The sequence below is a fragment of the Peromyscus maniculatus genome, chromosome 4 (assembly GCF_049852395.1).
Source record: "Peromyscus maniculatus bairdii isolate BWxNUB_F1_BW_parent chromosome 4, HU_Pman_BW_mat_3.1, whole genome shotgun sequence".
Taxonomy (NCBI): Eukaryota; Metazoa; Chordata; class Mammalia; order Rodentia; family Cricetidae; genus Peromyscus; species Peromyscus maniculatus.
In genome coordinates, this window is record NC_134855.1 from 46,683,304 (window position 1) to 46,704,104 (window position 20,801).

Genomic DNA, 20,801 nt, shown 5'->3' on the forward strand with positions numbered 1-20,801 from the left:
TTAAGGCCATTCTAGAAATTGTTAAGAATTCTGTTCTGATCCCAAGACAAGCTCATTTAATTTTTTGTTTGTTTTCAATAAAGCTCAAGTCAGCAAGTAAAACAGCAACTTTTAAAATCAAACCTATATGTGGGCTGGAAAGTTGGCTCAGCAGTTAAGAGCAAGGACCAAGGTTCATGTCCCAGGATCTACATGGCAGCTCACAACTGCATATAACACCAGATCAGGGAATCTAATGTCTACCTTTTTCTGATGTCCACAGACACTGTGGTACACATACATACATACAGGCAAACACTCACATATATCAAATATATCTTTAAAATTTTTAAATAATAGCATAACATGAGATTTCTAGTGTAACACAGTCCTATGTAAATTTGATAATTACACGCTGAAGAATGACAGTGGTCAAATATTGAAAGCTCCTGTCTTCTGTAGTTGAATCATTATGTTTCTACATAAGCAGAGAGCTTTCTTTGTACAGTAAAATCACTGCAGTTGATAGTGTACGGTCGTCTCCAGTCTGAACTGAGGGGCTGCGACAGTGTTCTGTAGCACGGTGTACCTGCTTGTGGTGACGTGTTGTGAGCTCCGAGCAAGCTGCAGTAAAGTCATGTGATGAAGCACAGCCGGAATACAGACAGAAACATCTCATGTTCATCACGCATTTGGTTTGTTGTTGTTGTTGTTGTTTTGTTTTGTTTTGTTTTGTTTTGTTTTGTTTTGGGGTCTTTCCACAGTCAGTTACAAGCCCTCACATGGTATCATGACCCAAAGTTTGAGAAGCTGTGATATATTATACACACTTCAAAAAATCTCATGTATATTTATCAACTAATCAAGAAGTACTTTTTTAAGGAAAATAATTATAGAGCATGAGTCATATGCCTAAATCTAGTCTCTTAATGTGGACGTTGGAGGGTCCAGTGCAAGAGCACAGTGCAAACATACATCTTATGTCTAAATGTTTGTCTTATAATTCCGGCTGTCAAATGCAATCACAATTCTTAAGATCTTTTCTCATGACCAGTATGTTGACTATTAAAAAATGATATTACTTCAAATTAATGCAACCATGGGCTCACCTCTTTGCCCACACAGTGCTACTGTGCTCCTGAGAAGGACGTTAAGATGGACTAAGACACAGTCCCACATTCAAGAGTTTACAAATCCATGTAGGACAACCAGACAAACACATTAATATTGAGGTAGAATGTCTGACGTATAAGCAAGAGCTTTCGCTGTCTAGGAGAATAAAGAGTATCCACAAGGATTTGTGAGCAGCTCAACGGGGACCCTCAAGTGTATATTCGAAGCAGAGTGCAGCTTGGCATTGGTTTATGGAAGGTTTGCCTCGTGAGAAGTTTGAACTCATAGGAGAAAACCAAACAAACAAGTCTGCATTGGCTTGGAAATAAGTGTGTAGATGGACTGAATTATGACAGGCTGTGTCCTGTCGTATCAGGTTACAGACTCCATGCCCTAATCTTGCACACTGATTTAAAATTAGAAATAGTAGCATGATAAAAATCAGTTGCTAAATGCTTCAGTTTTGTTAGATTGAACAGCAATATGAGGAGAAGACTGGATTCTGACTGAGTTCTGGGGCTAAGTCACGCCTGGCCAGCCTTTTACATTCCTTCCTGCCTTGTTAATATGGAAGCTGGAGATGTCCAGATGGGGCTGGGTGGGACTAGCAGCGGCACCATGGTGAGGCTGAGGGTTTGCTAGGAATCCCTGTAGCTGCTGTGGTCTTCTGAGGCATCCTGTTGTGGCCTGCAGAAAGCCAGTCTGTGTCAGAGTACGCTGGAGCCAGATAGGAAAAGCTTCGCTCTCATAAACAGAACATTTGCTCAAGTCCTTGAGTGTTTCATGAGTTCCTCCTGAAAATGTGTCTTTATACTTGCCTTCTTTGCTTCCTTTCTTACTTTTACTCACACAAAACAAAGCCTTTGCTTTCCTCCAGGCTTCCTTAGGCTGGATTCAGAGTACCATGTGAGTCACCATATGAGTCCATTTTGCATGGAGAAAACAGTCAGACCATCATCAGTAATTTTAGGTACACCTGGGACCAAATGTCATGAACCTTTTTATGTTGTAACTTAAGTTGTCTTAGGCCTTTGCTTTTCAGATGAGAGAACTCAAGTTTGTAAAAGAATAGTAAGGCACCCGACTGGCAAATGCAAGACCTGAGCCTAGAACACAGTGTTTTGACTTCTAGTTGAAACATAATGTGCAAACTGTCAGCTCTTTTCTGAGGAAGCCCACATCTGCCCACACTCCCAAACACGCCTATTATACTCTACAGCAATTATTCTAATAGTTAACACTATTTCGGTTATTTTTTCCAGCGTACTGTCTTGGCTCGTCAATTGCATTGTTATTATTCAATGCAGTTTTTCCTGTGTTATTTTTCTTTCAAAGTGGTAAACCCTATAAGGGCAATTTTTTCATATCTAAATCTCTGTATTTATTCTTCTAGAGTTTGGGGTTTGATTTATGGTTTCCTCTTGGTTTTTGAGCATCTCACAATTCAGTTTTATCAACTCTGACTTACTCTGAGGGGTTAAGTCTTTAAAACAAAGAGTTTACCGTATGTCCCTTGCCTAACAAAATGCAATAGGAAATAAGGGATAGAATCGACTCCTCCAGATGGCAGCCCAGTGACACAGCTACTCACTGTCGCAGCACTTCCAAGATTTCCAGTCGTTTCTCTAAGATAAAGAATAAGTTTATATCCTCAAAATCTTAAAACAGAGGAAGTATCACAGAGAGACAGACAGACAGAGAGGAGGATGTACATATTTCCTATATGTGTATATATATTGGGTGGGGGAACACTGCCTACAAGAGTCTTTATAGTCTGGGTGTCTAGGTTATAGTGAGTTGGCTCCCTCTTTCCTGCCCACACTACCTGCAGACATGAGGAGATAGCCTGGTTTGGATGTGGTTCTGGGGAGTCAGGCTGTGTCAGGATGGACACCCTAACACAAGGGATCATACGACAGACAGGTCAGAGTTTTCTTGTGTGGGTGATGCCAAGTGAAACACTGGAGATGCTGTGTGTGAAGTGTAGAGTCCAGAAACTGAAAGTACCAAGGATCAGAGTCTCGGAGCCAAGAGGACACGTGATATGAGACAGGGAAGAGCAAGGATCAGCACGTGATCTTACCTGTCAGCATGCTAGTTGAGTGAATTTAGATTTCTTGCAGGATCCTATGTCATGTACACTAGAGGAAATATATGCTACATCTATTATGTAATTCATGAGTGATAAGTCTGTCCAGTTTTTTGAAATTTTTAGTGATTTCACATCAGCCTAGTAATGGTTTAGTAGCTCTTATTGAAAATGTTAGTAAGCAGATGTTTCAGATTTCTAAATTTGCATAAACTTCATGGCTGAACCTCTCTACTCTCAAAATTTATAATGCCCAAAACATGAAACTTTGTATATAATGTTGGTGGTCAAAAAGTTTTGATTTCTGAGCATTTGGGATTCCAGATATTCAAAACAGGGGTGCTCAACATGTAGTTAATACACTGCTTTAGGAAATCGTTTCCCTCTTTGAGAGGGCCAGAACATCTCACATCCAGCTCTCTGTGAAGCTCCATGCTAGGGCCAACATGATACCTGCAATACCCACACAGTTTCTAAAGTAGTGCTAATTCTCTTTAAGCATTTAAAAAAATAAAAACTAGGTAGAATTTGATCTCTGAACAACTAATACTGGAGACAGGACCTTACAGAGGAGACCTGGGGATGCAGGCATAGGCCTGTAATCCCAGCAGGCTGATACAAAAAGATCACCATAAATTTAAGACCTGCTTGGACTACACTGCAAGACCCTGTCTTGAAGGAATGAGTCCCCGACGTCTTTGCTCTCCCAGCTTTCCCCACGGCCACAAGAGTCGGCCTTATGTGTTTTACCCCCTGAAGTCAAGGATATTGGAGATATACATAGGTCTTGACCCTTCCAAAGAGAAAATCAAAGGAAGCAGCCGAGGGCTGGCATGCCTGTTTTCTGAGCTGAATTTAGAAAGAGGTCTTTGATTTTTACATCGTTAATGTTTCATATCTATGTCAAGGTGATAGTGAAAGGCATCACTTGATTTTCAGTAGTAGAGGTAATTACATTGGGATTTAAAGGTTAAATAAATGGGTCAAGGTGGGGGAATCAATTAAATTAAGCCCACTCTGGTCATTTAGGCAGGAACAAACTAGAATATGACTATTAGAAACTAGAGTATGAGACCAAGAGTTGTCTCTCTGGAAGCCAGAGCAATAACGGGCAAAGGAGAAGTTCTGCCCACATGCCAGGCAGCGGCTCCATGTGGGCACTGCCTCTGCCATGGGATGGCGATGGCTTGGCTCTGAGCATAAGTAAAGGGTGAGGAACTAGAAACCCCTAGGAAAGCTGGGGTGCATGGGTGACCAATAGCAGCCTGGGGCCAAGTGCAGTACATGAGGTCCTTCAGATCTCAGCTCTCCCCACCTGCCAAACCAGACCTTGGGCATGTTATTTACATTCTCTTGATTTCAATGTCCTGTCTGGAAAAATAGAGATAGCAGTACCTATGGGGGAAGAAAATGAGGATTTACCCTAAAACCTTTTATGAGAATTGAGTAAGTTCACTGTGACACCTGAGCCTGGTTTCTAACGTACAATTTCCGATAAATATTGACTCTTGCGCCCATGAGGATAAAAGTCTCATGGGGGGTATTGAAAGGATCAAATCCAGTAATGTGCATAGCATATTTGACTACTTAGCAATAGTAATTACTCAGTGAAGAACTGTTAAAAAAGGAAGGGGCGAAAGTCTTCTTTACCAACAGAGAAGCAACAACAAATTACACATGGTTGAACACACAAGCCTATTGCAATCATGCTGAAAGACCCAGCATGGCCAGGGAGACTCAGACTGGGAGATGAGGAACACAGGAAGGAGAGTAGGTTGAGAAAACCCTCTGCTCTAGCCGGAAGTCACCAGTTACAAACTCACTGAGATGTGATAAGGGACCAACTCTTCAGTCCAGCCAGGGCCGGGCAAAAGTAAGACTTACTTGACTGAATGTCTGATTTGTAGAGAGGTAGGGATAGAATCAGTACATCCATTTCTAAATGAAAGAGAAGTAGGTGGCCGTGGTTCAAGTTCAGATTCCTGTCAGGGATAAAGAAATCACAGTCATGTTTGCCATAGGCTGATAGGCAAGGGGAACAGTTGTCCAAGGTGATCAGGCATCTGACTCCCAAGCCAACCTGCCAAGACTTGCTGACTGTACCAGCAACGTGGAGAAGTCCAAGCTGTGAGTGGGGTGCCCTGTTAAAAGGGAGTAATCATACGCATTCCTGTTGAAGTCTTGAATGTCCAAGATTCAACTAAGTTATAGGTTAGGCTCAGAGTTATTATGGGGGGGGGTGAGAGAGGAAGGAAGAGAGGGAGCGAGGGACAGAGAGACAGAGACAATTAAGTATCTGGCCTTCAAATTTTCAGCACCTGTAGTTTCTATTCAATATAATTTTAAAATGCTTGCTTGTTAGCATCTGCTCTACACAGCATGACATAGTTAGGTAATTGGCAAATCTTGGGTAGGATCTACTTCTCATTTAGATTTTTTTGGGGAGATGATGTTCACATTTATGCCCGAGATAAAACACAGCATAGTATAAACTGAGTTCTCTCTGGAAATCTGGTGTCAAGACCATACAGAAGTGTTGAAGTAGAGAAACCCAATGTTGACTGTGGGGACATTTCACCTTCCAAAGCAGCTCCTCTGGCATGTGGCACTCTTCAAGATGAATCTTTGACTCTGCCTCCTAGAGAATAAATCTTGGCTCTCTTTGGATGTTCAGTGTGGGCCTAATTATTGTTATGTTTCTCAATAGAGATCATTCCAGAAAACACAAAGCCCACATAGAACTCCTTGTTGGGAACAGAGAAGAGATAGGACGGGGGTGCTGTCCATGGCTAGGAACCAGAGTTTCACCCAAGATATCCACCCAGCATGGGGGACATAACTTAGCAGTAGAGTGCCTGTTTGGGCATATAGGAAGTTCTGGGTTCAATCCCCAGCACTGAAAAAAAAGTACCTGTAACTACCTGAAACATTTGTACAGTAAGAACCCTCCCCCCCCCTCCCCCGGGCTTAATCTCTCAATTACCATTATGTGTTCCTGCACTCCTATCACTGAAGTACTTAAAAAACATGATGGATGGCACCAAACATGTGAATGTTTACCTAACTATATGTAAAAAAGATAGAAAACATAAATTCGCACTTTTGTAAGTCACTATATGAGATATATATATCTATATATAGATAGATAGATAGATATATACACATATATTTCATTCTTATATTGGAGGTGGATCCTCTAGATGAGATGTCTGTGGCAATTTCTCTGAGTCTCCCAGACTCCTGAAGTAACGAAAGAAAGCAGAATGCCTTAAGTTGTATTGGTATTCTAGATGCTAATGAAAACAGCTATAAATGTTTTATTAAAATAATATTGCTCTGTGGATCCTTTGTTCAACAACAAAAACATTATAAACTTTTCCCCAGGAATATATGCATTCTACCACCACATTCTATATGCTTCTATTAAAGTCAAATTTAAGAAAAAGGGGCCATAAGAGGTAAAAACAGAGTAGAAATCATCATAAGGCAAAGTGAATTATATTCTTATGATTCATTAAAATCTATTAAAAATAACACACCCAGCCAAGATCTGTGTGGTCAACAATATGTCTCCTTATCTCTAGGGAATTGCGTGGGCTCCCTGCAGTCATCTGTTGAGGCATACCTATGTAGTAAGAAAGAGACTTACACAAGAACCCCTTCATCCCATTGATTGATGAGACTTTTAGAAGGAAGGGTATCACCTAGAGATCAAGTGTTGTCTCTGCTGGGTTTGGCAGAGTAATTCCATGTGAGCATGCTTTGTGTGTGCCTGATGTGCCATCTAGTGGTTAAGTGAGCCTAATCTTAATGAAAATAAAATAATGAATGAATGAATGAATGAATGAATGAATGAATGAATGAATGAATGAAGAGGTCTGTGCTTGACCTTTGCCCCCACACTCTCAACTCTTGTTAGATAGCAGTAGAGGTTTGCTGTTACTTGGGAAAGAACTATTATTTGGGAAAGAAAAATATTATTTTCCCAGAATTAATACATTGAACAGAGAGGTGGAGGACGACACCCTGATACCACCATAGTAAATACACAAATCAGGAATTACAAGTTGATAGTCTTCATATGTGTTTTGTTTGACACAGAGACTCCTCCCATTTCATTTTATAGGCAGAGGATTCACATCTATAGTATAGTGCACAGACCTCCAGGATACAGCTTGCCCTGTGTACACAGTTTTATGCATTCATAACCCATGCAATCACTACCCAGATGAGGACATGAACATTTCCAATCAGCCTCCCTCTTCCCCTGCCCTGACCAGTCCTTGCTGAGAGAGAGAAGGCTGCTCCGCCGGAGTCCGTCACCATGGGTTTATAATGGCACCATCACAGTACATATTTCTAGGCCTAACCTTTCAGAAAGAATAAGATCTTGTCATCACCATTTGAATAACTTGTCCAAAAAAGGAGCAGTTTGCTCAGAACAGTGTAGGTTTGCTGCTTTTCAGAGTCCAGGTGTCATATGTTAGCTGTCTCCCGCAGCTTTCCTTACCAAGCTCCTGGAGGGCTGTATACTGATTATATTTTCCCAAGTGTCTCTGCAAGCCGCCAAGTCAATTTTCAGAGAAATCACATTATTTTTGAGTGGGATCTCAGAGACACCCATGGCTGTCACAGCAGAGTTGATGCATTGTAATGTAGCTTTTCTGAAATTAATGTAAGTGCTGCCCTGTCACCAGCCCCTGCTCAAACTAAGCCGTGTGTGGCGTTGGTGAGACAGGCTCCCAACCTGGAGCCAGCTGGATGCTACTTCACACTGTGCAGAATGATGCAGTGGATGTGGCTGCCTATCCAGACCCTCTTTCTGTTCAGACTCGGTGAAGCGTAGTGTCGGGTGTCTAGGGTGCATGTCAAGAAGCAGAGCCGGCTTTGTGGTCAAAGTCTTGTCATCATCCCAGACACTGCTTCTGCTTGTTTACTTGGTTGCCAGATAAACCAACCCAAGAGCCACTCGGCAAACATCTGGCAAACATATTACTGCCAGGATGCAGCTCTGAATGCAGCTGGGAATAGAAAATGTAAGGTGTGTGGATCCCTCCCCCCGTGGCCGAGGCACCGAGCCTTGTTTAGACCTGATGGTCCCTGGTCTGCAAAGTGACATTTCAAGAGACCAGAACTACTTAGCACAAACAAGGCAGCAATATAGGTATTATCTCAATGCACTCTTTCTCAGAAATAAGTAGTATTTTTTTAAATTATTTGACATAATTTGGGGAAAATAGAAGAATGTAAAGAATACAAAATTCTGTGATCCACCAAAGGAAATTCCACAAGCTTTAACCTTCACCCACCCACCCACCCTCCCTCCCCTTCCCCCCTCCCTCCGTCCCCCCTCCCTTTCTCCCTCCCTCTTCCCCATCCCCCCTCCCTTCCCCCTCCCTCCCCCAATCTCCCTACCCCCATCTCTACCTCCCTTCCTCCCTCTTTCCCATGACTTTTTCTTCCATCATTAGAAAGTTTTGAAATATGATTCAGGGACAGGGAAGTAACTTAGTCATAATTGCTGACCCAAAGTGTGCAAGAGAGACCCAAATACAAAACATAGAATAGAAATAAAAACATATTTAATTCTTTGATTTACTTCATAATTTCTGAAATAAAGATGGAAACTAATTTGTTAGATATTTTATATCAGAGGATATGTTCATTGTTTGCTACTTTTAAAATATTTATAGATTGGCACAAACTATTTGAAATAAAAATATTTCATTTCTTGACATTGTGAATCACTAGAACCCCTAATAATACTGCTGAAGCTGACTTCCACGTGTGTTCCTGATTTTAAAAGGAGCTGTTGTTTATTAAAATGTTAATATGAGAGCATTAAAATTATAGTAAGTCCATTTTTAAAACACAGCAATGGAAAATTGGACATTACCAAATGTCTATGGTGCCATGGAAATAATTAGGTTTGTGCCTGTTTGGACTATTGATGTGATACATTATATTAATAGATTTCCTTATATTCATTCCAGTATTAATATATCAGTATAGTCTATATAAAGCATAATGCTACTTTGAGTTACTAAGTTCAGTCTCATACTACTGTTGTGAGGCTTTTTGAATATATGTTTGTTCTGAATTGTTCTGTGGAGATAATCAGAGTGACAGGATTAAAGACAGAGTGTTAGACACATTGTAGTCCTGAATGAGTTGTCGCAACTGCAGTGGGAAACACACTTCGGTCTGTTTCGCATTCTTGTCCCTTGAACTCATCCGCCACTTGTGACAGTCAATTTCCTAACGTAAAGGGCGTTTTTTAACCTCTCCGAAAACACTCATCATGCTGTTGGTTTAAATTCTTTGTATATTTTCCTTCTGGCCCTGTGTGAGTGGCTTCTACCTTAACTCCAAGAGCAGTCCACTCCCATAGCCATCTGGTACCTTCTCATGCAGCCCAGTGAGGACTGAGAAGGGGCGGAGGGGTGATCCCAAAGTCACGTGGGGAGGGGGTGTCATGTGACAGTGACAGGGGTCCAGGTGACCAGTCAGTCTCCAAGGACTGAAGAGCAGCAGAGGCCAACACAGCAGAGCCCCTGAACCGGGCTGCATGCATCTGTTCCTCGTGGCTGCCCCCTGCTGGGTCTTGTGGCAGAGTATAGAGCCAATTTCTCTTTTTTTCCCCTAACTCAAGTGCATACTCCAACACACTTTTAAAACTACATACATTCATTATACCTTCATAATTTCTGTTAAAAACAAATCTTTCAAATACTGGCATCAGGACATCGCTTCCAAATGATGTCTTTCAACTGTCAGCTCTTTCCCAGGGGAAGAATTAGACAATTAAGAGCCCTCTAATGGAGCCCCAAGCAGATGCAAGCCTGGCTGGCTCTCATGCATATTCTAATTGCTGCTGTGTGCAGAATGAGGTCTGCACTGAACTGAACATGTTTAAGAGTTCACCTTATTTTTTTTTCTTGCCGTATAATATTGGGTGGTGTTCTTCACACCACAGAAAACCAAAAAAAAATAAAAAAAATAAAAAAAAAAAATTGAAGACAACGCAGGCCTTTTAAATTAGTTGTTAAATAGAGAATGAAATCCAAAAGATGAGTGAAATTCATAGAGGAAGCAATGAATGATGAAAGTGAAGGAGAAATCAAACGGATTCAGGAATTTTGCTCCTATGTGTAGAGCTGAAAGATGTATGCCGGAACAGATACTTGTTTGAGCCCAAACTCCTAGAAGCAGTATTTACAATAGCCAAAGGATGGAAGTAAGCCAGGTGTCTGCTGGTGGTCGACCATGTAAAAGTGTGGTGTGTACATATACTCCAATAGGAAAGAAATCCTGAGACTTGGTGCTGAAGGGATAAACCTTAAGGCTATTGTGTTGGTAGAAGGAACCAATGACCACTGTTTCATGATTCCACAAACAGACCTTAATAGCTCAGTTCACGGAGGCAGAAAATAGAACGGAAGTTTCTTGGGACAGAGGTATTGTTCAACGGGCCCAGAGTCTCAGTTTTTCAGGAGGGTGGGCGGTGGTGGCTGTGACACAGGAATGTGGATTTGCACAATGCTAGCAAAGTGCGCACTGGAAATGATGACAGTGTTTTAAACAGCAAGTAGTTTCACATAGGCTGCTCGAGAGAGAATCGCAGCGTCCCACACCATCAGGGCACCATGGCAAGGGATGAGTCCTCAGTTCCTGCTTAACTTCCAGGCTGTCTCCCCAGGAGGGGGAGGGCAGGTGGGGGAGACTATTGACCTTGTGCTCGCTGGAAATCACTAGGACTCCTTTAGAACAAAATGAAATGCTGTGTTCGGTAATGGCTTTCTTCTCCTCCTCAGGGTGTTAAATACCACACTGTTTGAAAGTTGGGAGATCGTCGGACCTTACCCTTCCTGGTGGCTTTTTAACCTGCTACTGATGCTAATACAAGGCTTGAACTGCTTCTGGTCTTACTTGATTGTAAAAATAGCTTGCAAAGCTGTTTCAAAAGGCAAGGTAAGCTAAAACTCACTCTCTCCAATATGTCCCAGAAATGTCAGGGTATTTTTGGCTCCTTTGAAATCACTTATTTCTGATTTCATCAAAATCAGTGTTATTCCTTCCAAAACCTCCTTGAAACACAAGCCGAATTATTTTCTTCCTATTGGTTCATTTTAAAAGTTTCTCTGTTACTTTGTGGATGCTGACACCCAGCCTCTACAGTTTTAGATTTAATGTTGGCATACTATTTGTTGTGGATTTTTTTTTCCTTTTTCTCCCTTGGACTTTCTCTGATTATTTCTAGTGAGCAGAAATTTACTTTAATAATTTGTTTTCATGAAAAGGACTGCTTGGTGTCATGGGCACATTTTTAAGCTGGCCTTTCTCTCAAATCGAAGAGTGAATGCATGCATGACTTCTCCAATAAAATTGACTCGTCTCTGTTTTTGAATGGAACCATGGGCTGACTTAAATAAACCTTCCTGAGCCCCAGCCCCTTTGCCTAGAGCAGTGACGTTTCCAGATCATTCTCCAGGATGTTTTCTTACTTCCTGTTTGTTCTCTTCTTCCTGCCACCCTGGAAGGCTGGGAAGTGGAACCCTTTGCATGTAAGTTTCTTGTCTTCTCTCTTCCTGGGTGACATTTGCCTGCTGGCGGGGTGCTGAAGGGCTTTGTTCTGGTCATTTTCTTACCTCTAACCCGCTGGCACTAAGGAAAGCTTTGGGGCAGTTGTCGTTTCCATGAACTACAAAAGACACCGGGGGAGGAGTGCCACCACCGGGGGAGTGCCACCACCGGGGGAGTGCCACCACCGGAGGAGTGCCACCATGGCCCGTTTATGTGAGCATGTAAATCTTGCTGATCAGATGGGAAGGGAGGTTGGTTTGTTTTTTGTTTTTTGTTTTTTTCTTGGTGCCTAACATGTTGGCTAAGAGACTGAAACAGAGCCATGTGACATGAGAGAGACGAACCTAGTTGATCTGTGTGGTGCAAAAAGGAGACCTGGGTTACCCATGTCCTGATGGTCCGAAAACAGAGGGTAGCACATGAGCCTCTGACCTCATCGAGGGAGGTCCACAGAATCTGCCCCTCCCCAGGAGACATCTGGGCAACTTGTCATGGTCTATGGAGCCAGTCCTCAGCATCACCACCTATATAATCCCAAAATATTTTGATCAACTAATTTCTTTGGAGAGAAAGTTCATTTTTCCCGGTGACTTCTTACTCTTTGAAATGAACTCGTGTTTCTTTTGAGATTTTTCTTGTCTTCATTTGGACACAAATTAAATCAACATGCATACTCCGGGGAGTCTGATAATAACTAAGGGTGAAGGATGCGGTAGATTCGATTACTCGTGTCCTTCTAGGGTTGCTATTTCCACCAGGCCTGTCATCTTCCCTCTAACTGCTATTCCTTCATCTCTGTGAAGAAATGATCACTAATTACACCCTGCAGCTTTGGCTTCAGGATGCCTTCTCGGCCGCTGCTGCTCTCACCTAACAATCAGATGACTCCTGTCTGTGGGCTCTTCCTGGGGATTATTTTGAGACATTCTAAATTGTCATTTTTCTTTGACAGTGTCATAGCTATGGATTTTTCCAAATGTAATTTAAAATTATCAACTAGGCATGCACATTAATGCTCTCTGCATCTAGAGGCCTATATTAGCGCCTTAATTTGGGACTAATAGACTTATAAATATAGTGGAGCTTTACAGTAATACTGTCTTTATGACTCATGCCTTTGAAGTTGGGATTTTCTTATCCCCTCAATCATTTGTTGCCTTGGTATCTACGTTTGTAGTTGTTGTGTTTTGTTTTTGAGTGAGATGGTCTATGTGAGTTCAATATCACCTCGGAGGGCTTTGAATTGGTGATCATCTGTGTACAATATTTAACCCATTGCTGGTTAGATTGGAAGAATAGTTTTCAGCTTTTACTTTCGCCCATCTCTACCCACCTGCAAATGATGCCGTACTCACTCCCTAATGGCTTCTAGGTAGTAGATTCCACAGCTCTCAAGTCCATGTGACAGTGTCGAGGAGAGGATCTGATATGAAAAGCCCCCAGGAATTCTGAAACACCGTCCAGAGACTCTGACAGTCCCTCAGCCCAGCCCCTAGGGAATCACTGAAGACCAGGCGGGGAAGATTTCCATGAAGCCACACCAACAAGATCCTCTGGCCATCCAGCTTAATAATTATATGAACTGAGCATGTGGATAGGTACCTAGAATCCCAGCACTCTGGAGGCTAAAGCAGAATTGCTGCAAGTCTGGGCTACACAGTGGGACATGGTATCGAAATAAAAATGGACTAATTAAATAAACAGTGCACTTACTTGACGATCTTAAGACCCTCTAGGTTAAAATCATGGCTATAATTTAGACTTACAGAGAAGGGCATTCAAATTATTTCAGTTTTAAAAATCAATATAATGTTTCCTTGCTACATAGTAGGATTTTTTTTCACATTTCATGTTAACATATAGACACATATCCTAGTGTCTTATTTTGCTGTCCTCGTTACTTAATGAAACTAAGTGGAAGACTGAAGAAATTGGCATATAATAAAGGACTTTTGAGGATCTGGCCAGTAGATTTCTTCCTGGCAAATATTGAAGCCCTGTCTCATCTAGAGGATCTTTAGAGTGCCCTCCGGTGCCATGTGTGACTATGTCACATCTAAAATAAAAATTCAAAGTAATTTTAGCAAAAAAAAAAAAAGGAAATTAAATATAAAGCAATGAATTACAATGCCAAATAGCAATGGTTTGCTTTAATGATTTGAGCTAGGATGTGAATATCTCTATTAGCATGATAATTGAGAGTTAGCCTTAAATAATTGTCCAGTAGAATGTGGTTATTAGTGCATAAATGGACTCATTTGCACCCAGTTCCTAAAGTGACAGCCTAGTAGCATAGAAGCCACTATCACTATGAGAAGGGATGGGATTCGAGGTCTAGACATTCTCCATCATGAAGGATACTCTTCAGGCTCTGTGATGTCTAAAGTCACTTACATTCTTCCTAACCTACTTTGTTACATACATTACATCCCTCCAGTGAGGAGAGCATACTACCATGTCAGTGTTTCTCTCTCTCTCTCTCTCTCTCTCTCTCTCTCTCTCTCTCTCTCTCTCTCTCTCTCTCTCTCTCCCCCACCCTCTCTGTAACATGTGAGAAAGTTCCTCTTCATGGGAGATTGCATGTGCTGCTGGGCATGCCGCACCCTGCTGGTCCTAGGAGCTGGTTACACTCCTATTCTTGTATTCTGCAGGTATCCAAGGATGACCGGAGCGATCTTGAATCTAGCTCAGAAGATGAGGACTCAGAACCTGCAGGGAAGAAACCACACGCTTCGACAACCAACGGAACCAGTGGAACCAACGGATATCTCATAACTGGTCCATGTTCCATGGATGACTAATTACCCAAAACTATAAGTCTTCAACAAAGTGAACTGTTCATTCCTGGAAGTATTTAATAAGTTGCAAATGCGGTTCCTTTCATGATATCTCATCACCAGAGACAAAAATTAGGATTCTCAAAGCATTCTGAATAGTGTACTGCCATGTGTCCTGTCTGTGAATGAAGAAGAAATCCCATTCTCTCTATGTAGGCATGCTGTATGTAACTGACACAAGGGAACAGTGTTTGCATTTGTCTCGGAATATTATTTATTTTTTTGATTTGTTTGTAAATCTGTGGACAGGCAAGGATTCCCTCACTCCTTTTACTCTGGGCTCACGACTGACCGTGAAGGAGATGCTCCATCTGTTTCTACCCCTTTCTCATGCTGTAGTCCAGTGTGCCATGAGCATCAGCTGACCTTATCACTTAGACCAAGTAAAACCCCATGAAATATCCTCACGCAGTTCCCGATAGGTTGGCTTTCTTTCCATTCTGCACCCATTTTATAGTTGCCCATGTAGTTGGTGACTGTTGTCCCGTGTGAGTCTAAACAGGATGAACCAGGCATTTTAGCTGTCACTCTTTGTGGTCAATTAGCAGTTCAAATGGAGAGAGATAGCTAGTAGGGGACTTTGGGATTTTGTATGAAATTGCTTTGGAATAGATTTGTCTCTTTTGAAATTGCTTTGTCTCTTATGCACAAACTTGAGATCTTATTAGCGTGGTAGATAGTTGGGAGTTGACCTTGTTGGTAACCAAGTTACTTTGCCCTCCAGTGAGGCCAGTGTTCTGATTCTGAAACAGTGTCTCCAGCTTAAGCTCACAGACAGGAAGGGACCCACAGACTGCGGACTTGCTCTGTGTTCTGGGAATCACAGGAGGCTAGCAACTGACTTCCACCAGGTCTTGCCGCAGCTCCTACTGTATTAGCACAGTCTTCCGTCCTGCCGTGTAAAAAAAGAAGCTAAGAACGTTTTGAGGCAGATAAAGAGGGAATCTTTTACGAGTTGGCAAAGACTAACTTCATGCGAAGCACTTGACTGCCACCAGCTCTCGCGAGAAAGCCTCATCTAGGACTTGACTTGTTTTTATTTTGCTGAGAAAAAATAAGTCCAGTGGGAGAAAGACCATTTACCCTTGGCCTTTCTCTTTAAATGCATCCCACAATGACTTTCTCGTTGCTAGAAGCATCAGGCTTGCACTGCAAGTTGAGTTTGTTTCATTTACTGTTTTGAAGACTCATGGGGGCTCCTAAGGATTTTTATTCAAGTGGAGCTATTTCCAGAAGAACATCAGAACTTCTACTGGACAATGGCAGTGACAGCCATGAGAAAAATTACCAAAGAGTAAGTCCATGAGAGCATCCCCTCCTCCCCAACCAGGGCATTGTCACTGGTGTGTGGCTACGGCAACCACACAGGGGAGCCAAGGACTTTACCTCATCTCATCTTTAGTAAAAAGGGAATCCAATGGTAATACAAATACTCCTAAGTCAAACATCACCTAAAACAGGAATCCAAAGTAATCAGGGCACTGAGCAGCCGACAGCAAAGTGCTGCAGTGCATGTCTGTCCTGCCCAGAGCCATCCACATTTCCCTTGATTTTTTTAAATTAAATCTTCATACCCAATCCTTTGAAGCCTATGGGTGAATAGTTAAGAGAAGACTCCCAAAGAACTCTGGCTGCAGTGTTAGATCTTTCTCCACCCAACTACAAAGCAGTATTTTCTGGTATGGTCCAGATAATAATTTTAAAAGCTTGGAAACATGTCTACTTGTTACTGTAGAAGACAGGGCAACTGACTGTGTGTGTTTTGAGCCTTGCTGGTTTATTAACCCAAACGGTTGTGTGTCTAGGAGTGAACCTTGGAAGTGTTTGAGTTTATGAGACCAGTGATAAGATACCAAAGTGCATTTGTACAAATGCAGATAGATGGAAAACAAAGCAGTGTTGAGGAGGTGAGCCTTTTCCTGAGCTGAGCTAAGGAGCATGCCCATCTTGCTTAAGTGTCTGGGCCCCTCCTCCTCCTCCTCCTCCCAGGGGTGGCATGAACTTGAGAGCCACAGTATATTTGAATTTGAACCAAGTGACCCTTTTTTGTACAGAAGAATTTTAAGATCAATTTGTACAAATTCAGAAGAGGTATGTAAAACGAAGTAAGTTGATTCTGCCCGTATCAAAGGCAGTTCTGAACCTGCTAGAGTTAGGGATGTGTTTTCTGACTGACACCAGTAACTTGACCGGTTCGTCTACTGTGTCTGTAGATTTTTGTTTCATTTTTGCATTCTAGAGAAAATAGTTCCGTTTGGTGAATTGAAATGGTGTTTGTAGGCTTTCCCTGGAATAGAATATATCTCTGTCTGCTGTTCTCCCATAGTGACTGGATAAGACTAAGCACAGACACTGTGTGAGGAATCTTGTCCACCCATGCCCTGCCATAGCCTTCAGAAGTGTGATTTCTAAATCCAGCTGTAGGTTAGTCTGAGTGGTGGTCTCATTAATTATCATAGTCTGTGGTGATGTCCCCTTCCTCCTGGTTGCATTCACATTTCCCAGGGTACCAAGGTGTGTGTAGAAAGGACTCTAGAAAAAGTAACTTTTGATCACCAGTGTTATAGCTTACCTAGATTTAGTGGGGGGAGAGTAGGAAATCAAGTAGAATTTGGCCTTGAGTCAATAAATGATATAGCCGTGTGTGGTTTGTATGTGTATACGTATGTTCCTCCAAAAAAACAGTAAAACCAAATTAGTACTGACTCACCTTCATCCATCCTGTCATAAAAAGATACATTCACATGTACTGTAGAAACTTTCCTTCTCCTTGGTTTTGCCTCCCACCTGCTGAGAGGAGCCAAACCCTTTCAGCCTCTTATCCACAGAGCTCCCTGAGAGAGAACCCAGGCCCTGAGCACCTGCTGTCACACTTAAGCCAAACCCAGTTCGCTCTCTCAAACTTAGTCCTGTGGACGATGAGAGGAGAGAAGCAACCAGAAGGACAGTATTGTGGGTCACTCGGGTGTTCGTTGTAAAAATGAGGGTGATTACCATTTAACCCCAGGGTTCGAATGCTGCTGAATTGCCAGACAGAGGACATCCCCAATCCCCCTCTGATCGTGCCACTGGCATCTGACAGAGAAGAACAAGGCAGAAAAGCCAGGGAACAAGCAAGGCTAGATCAGATCTTTAGTTCATATGATGGGTAAGTCTCCAAATGTCAAATTCTCATCTGAACGCAGCCATATACTCAGCCACAGTGCTGCACTCCAGGATGGGCTGCCTGTGCTCCTGTGGTCCCAAAGGCACTGAGAGGCAATACTGTCTGCTTGTGTGTAAGTACACTCAGTGATGCTCATAGAATGACAAAATCGGCGCGGGACACGTTTCTCAGAACGTGTCCCTATTGTTAAGTGACATACTTGGTAGAGTTTGAGTTTGAGCAAACTGAATGCCTTCCTTCATCTTAGATAGAAAGGGTCTGAATCTTCCACCTTGCATTTAAATCTCATTGTTATTTGAGCTAAGCAAAGATGGGACTTGGTCGTAGTTTGTCTGTTAAAAATGACTTCTTTGTGGTTTACCTATGTCTTTGCTGACAAGCTCTTCTGAGAGAATGTATGAGTACCCTTGATTATCTCCAAACCCTTCATCATCTTGTATTAGTAATCATTTGGGTGGAAATTAATGCCAAAGTTGCTTGGATATTTGAGTATTTTTTTTATTTGAAGTGTAAAAAGTATACAAAATTACTCCAAAGGTGTATGCAGGTCCATTGATCATTATGGGCAATGATGTCATTATATCCAGAGAGGCTTCAACACCTTTGGAAATAAAAGGTTAAGTGTTCACATTTTATGTGGTGTTTGTGGTCTTAAGGCTCTTACTTGCTTATTTTCTTGTCTTTAACTTATTTCTGCTTAGTAAATAAGGAACTGTAGCCCTGAAATGTTTCTAACATCCAAATGAGAAAAAAGTCAAGTAAGATAAAAGTCAGCCTTAAAGGAATATGATCACATGGCTCTTTCAGGTTGTTGTGTAGAAAGAAAGAAATGGAGAGAGCCCTGTTTACTGCACTCACCTTCCAGTATGCTGTCCCTGGCAGGAAGGATTGCAAACAATTCTTTAAAAAAGTGAAACAAGGCTTTTTCCAGATGTATTCTTCCCAAGATCCGTTTCTCTTGCTGAGTTGAAATTGTGCCATTCTCCAAATGCTATAGACTAATTAGCTACATTCTACCAGTCACATTTTAGTTCTACGAAACAAATGGGCCAAAGGAGGACCCTGTAGTTTACCTGTGTGTACATGGCACCAGCTTGCCCCTAGGGGGCACCAAGCAGATGTGAGGGAGCCCTGGTCACAGCTGTTGAAACTCCTCTAACCAATAGTTAAAGGTAGCTACTTTTCATAAAGAAAATTGTATTGAAGAACATAAATCATCATAAATAATTGAATCTGGAGACCCCCGATGAGAACCTTAGCCTCTTGCATAATTTTGTGTCTTGAATTTAACCAAGAGCCTTTGAAATGAATGCCGTTGGCAGATGGGTCCATGGAGGCCCCACCAACTCTAAGAAATTAAAAAGGCTCTGCCACCAGATGACATCTGTATGGAACTGGGCATTTTCAGGATTGCCAGGAAGTGATGAGAGGGTACTGTTAGCCTAGAGTCTGTCCTGCTTATCTCATTCACTTACAGTCCTTTTGGCCTCCTGGAACTCTGGTAAAAGAAAGCCAAATGCTAACATGTCTCTGCTTTCAGTTTCCCGGTGACCCTTAGATCAGCTCTTCCCACACCTCCTCCTCTGCCTGGTCCCATTTTCCTGAGAGGGAAAAAAAAAAACCCTGTGCCCATGTACATGTGTTTCCTGAACCCAGGTCCATGAATGCTTAGCTTCCTGTATTGTGAGTTGTCTGGGAACCAAGGTACAGCAGCAGTCATCATAGTTTCCATGTTCAGTGAAAAAAAATTGATTTCATTCATATTTCTTATCCTTTTTGCCTACAGTAAATGTCATAAGCTATCTGTAAAACTGTCCTTAATGTGAAGATTTTTTTTTTTAAATGTTAGCTACAAAACTCTGGAATATAATGTTGTGATTCTGGAACTTCTGCTCAAAGGTTAATTAACATAAATGTGGAAAACACACTCCAGTTTGATTTCCCCTAAGCTCACAGTTTTCATAACTCCTTCACCCAAGTCATTTTCAGTGACCTTTATGGCCTTTTGCTGTCATAGAAAAGGATGGTGGTTAATTTGGGGATGTGTTTCTCTTTTCCGACTTTCAGCGAGAACTAGGGTAGGTGCTGGAAGCTCTTTGTTCCCTAAAGACTGTTCAGTCCTTGAGCATCTGTCAGAAGTGAAATGGTGTACCATTAGCCAATTAGAATTCTTCCGTGTACTGTTACCGTGTTTTGCTGATTTTTATATGGAAATATAATTATTCATTCTTGATCTTTGGAAGTAATCATTATTATGAGGATCATTTTACTTTGGAAACACTTTCATAATAAAGATAAGCATTAAGAGTACAGCAAAAGTGTCCTTTACTGTAAGCCCCGACCAGCTGAACTGGGAACACATCAAGCATTCCTGGGTGGGGTTTTGTCAGAGCTCTGCCATCAGTCTTCTCTTACAATTCTCCCCATCATTGTGATCACTGAGAACTAGTGTTATATCATCGTATGCTAAAATATTTCCTTGAAATTTAGGATGCAAAATCTTCAACGTTAAATCGCATAGAACCCTCCATCCTGGAATCATGATTTATAGCGAAAGCTATTTAAATAAATCAGATGATGCTGATTTTTCCAAATTGTGAAGGAGGCACTGATAACCAGTACCCAAAGCGGCCCATTTCTGTGCATGTGCCTCAAACAGCTTGGCCAATGACATCTTCTTGGGATCTGGACTCCCTACCACTAGACCTTTTCCCCACCTCTGCCTCTGCTGAGGGATTCTGCCTTTCCCACACTGCACTTCCCATCAGTGCTTATATCATGCAGTATCTCAAAAGGCATAAAATAGCCGGGCGTTGGTGGCGCACGCCTTTAATCCCAGCACTTGGGAGGCAGAGCCAGGCGGATCTCTGTGAGTTCGAGGCCAGCCTGGGCTACCAAGTGAGCTCCAGGAAAGGCGCAAAGCTACACAGAGAAACCCTGTCTCAAAAAACAAAAAAACAAAACAAAACAAAAAAAGGCATAAAATAGCACCAAAATTCATCAAGACACCATCGAAAAAAATCAAAATTTTCTA

General features: G+C 41.9%; 1 protein-coding gene across 2 annotated transcripts in view; it reads left to right on the forward strand.

The window, feature by feature from the left end:
- Cers6 (ceramide synthase 6) overlaps positions 1 to 20,085 on the forward strand; it is a 262,719-nt gene extending 242,634 nt beyond the window's left edge. The window contains exons 9-11 of one of the 2 annotated variants that reach the window (XM_006972379.4): positions 10,996 to 11,152; positions 11,722 to 11,745; positions 14,416 to 20,085. In XM_006972379.4, coding sequence (XP_006972441.1) covers positions 10,996 to 11,152; positions 11,722 to 11,745; positions 14,416 to 14,565 — 331 coding nt within the window. In that variant the 3' untranslated portion in view covers positions 14,566 to 20,085. The remainder of the gene's footprint in view (positions 1 to 10,995; positions 11,153 to 11,721; positions 11,746 to 14,415) is intronic. The other variant, XM_006972378.4, reaches the window with a different exon arrangement.
- Positions 20,086 to 20,801: the final 716 nt, after the last annotated feature.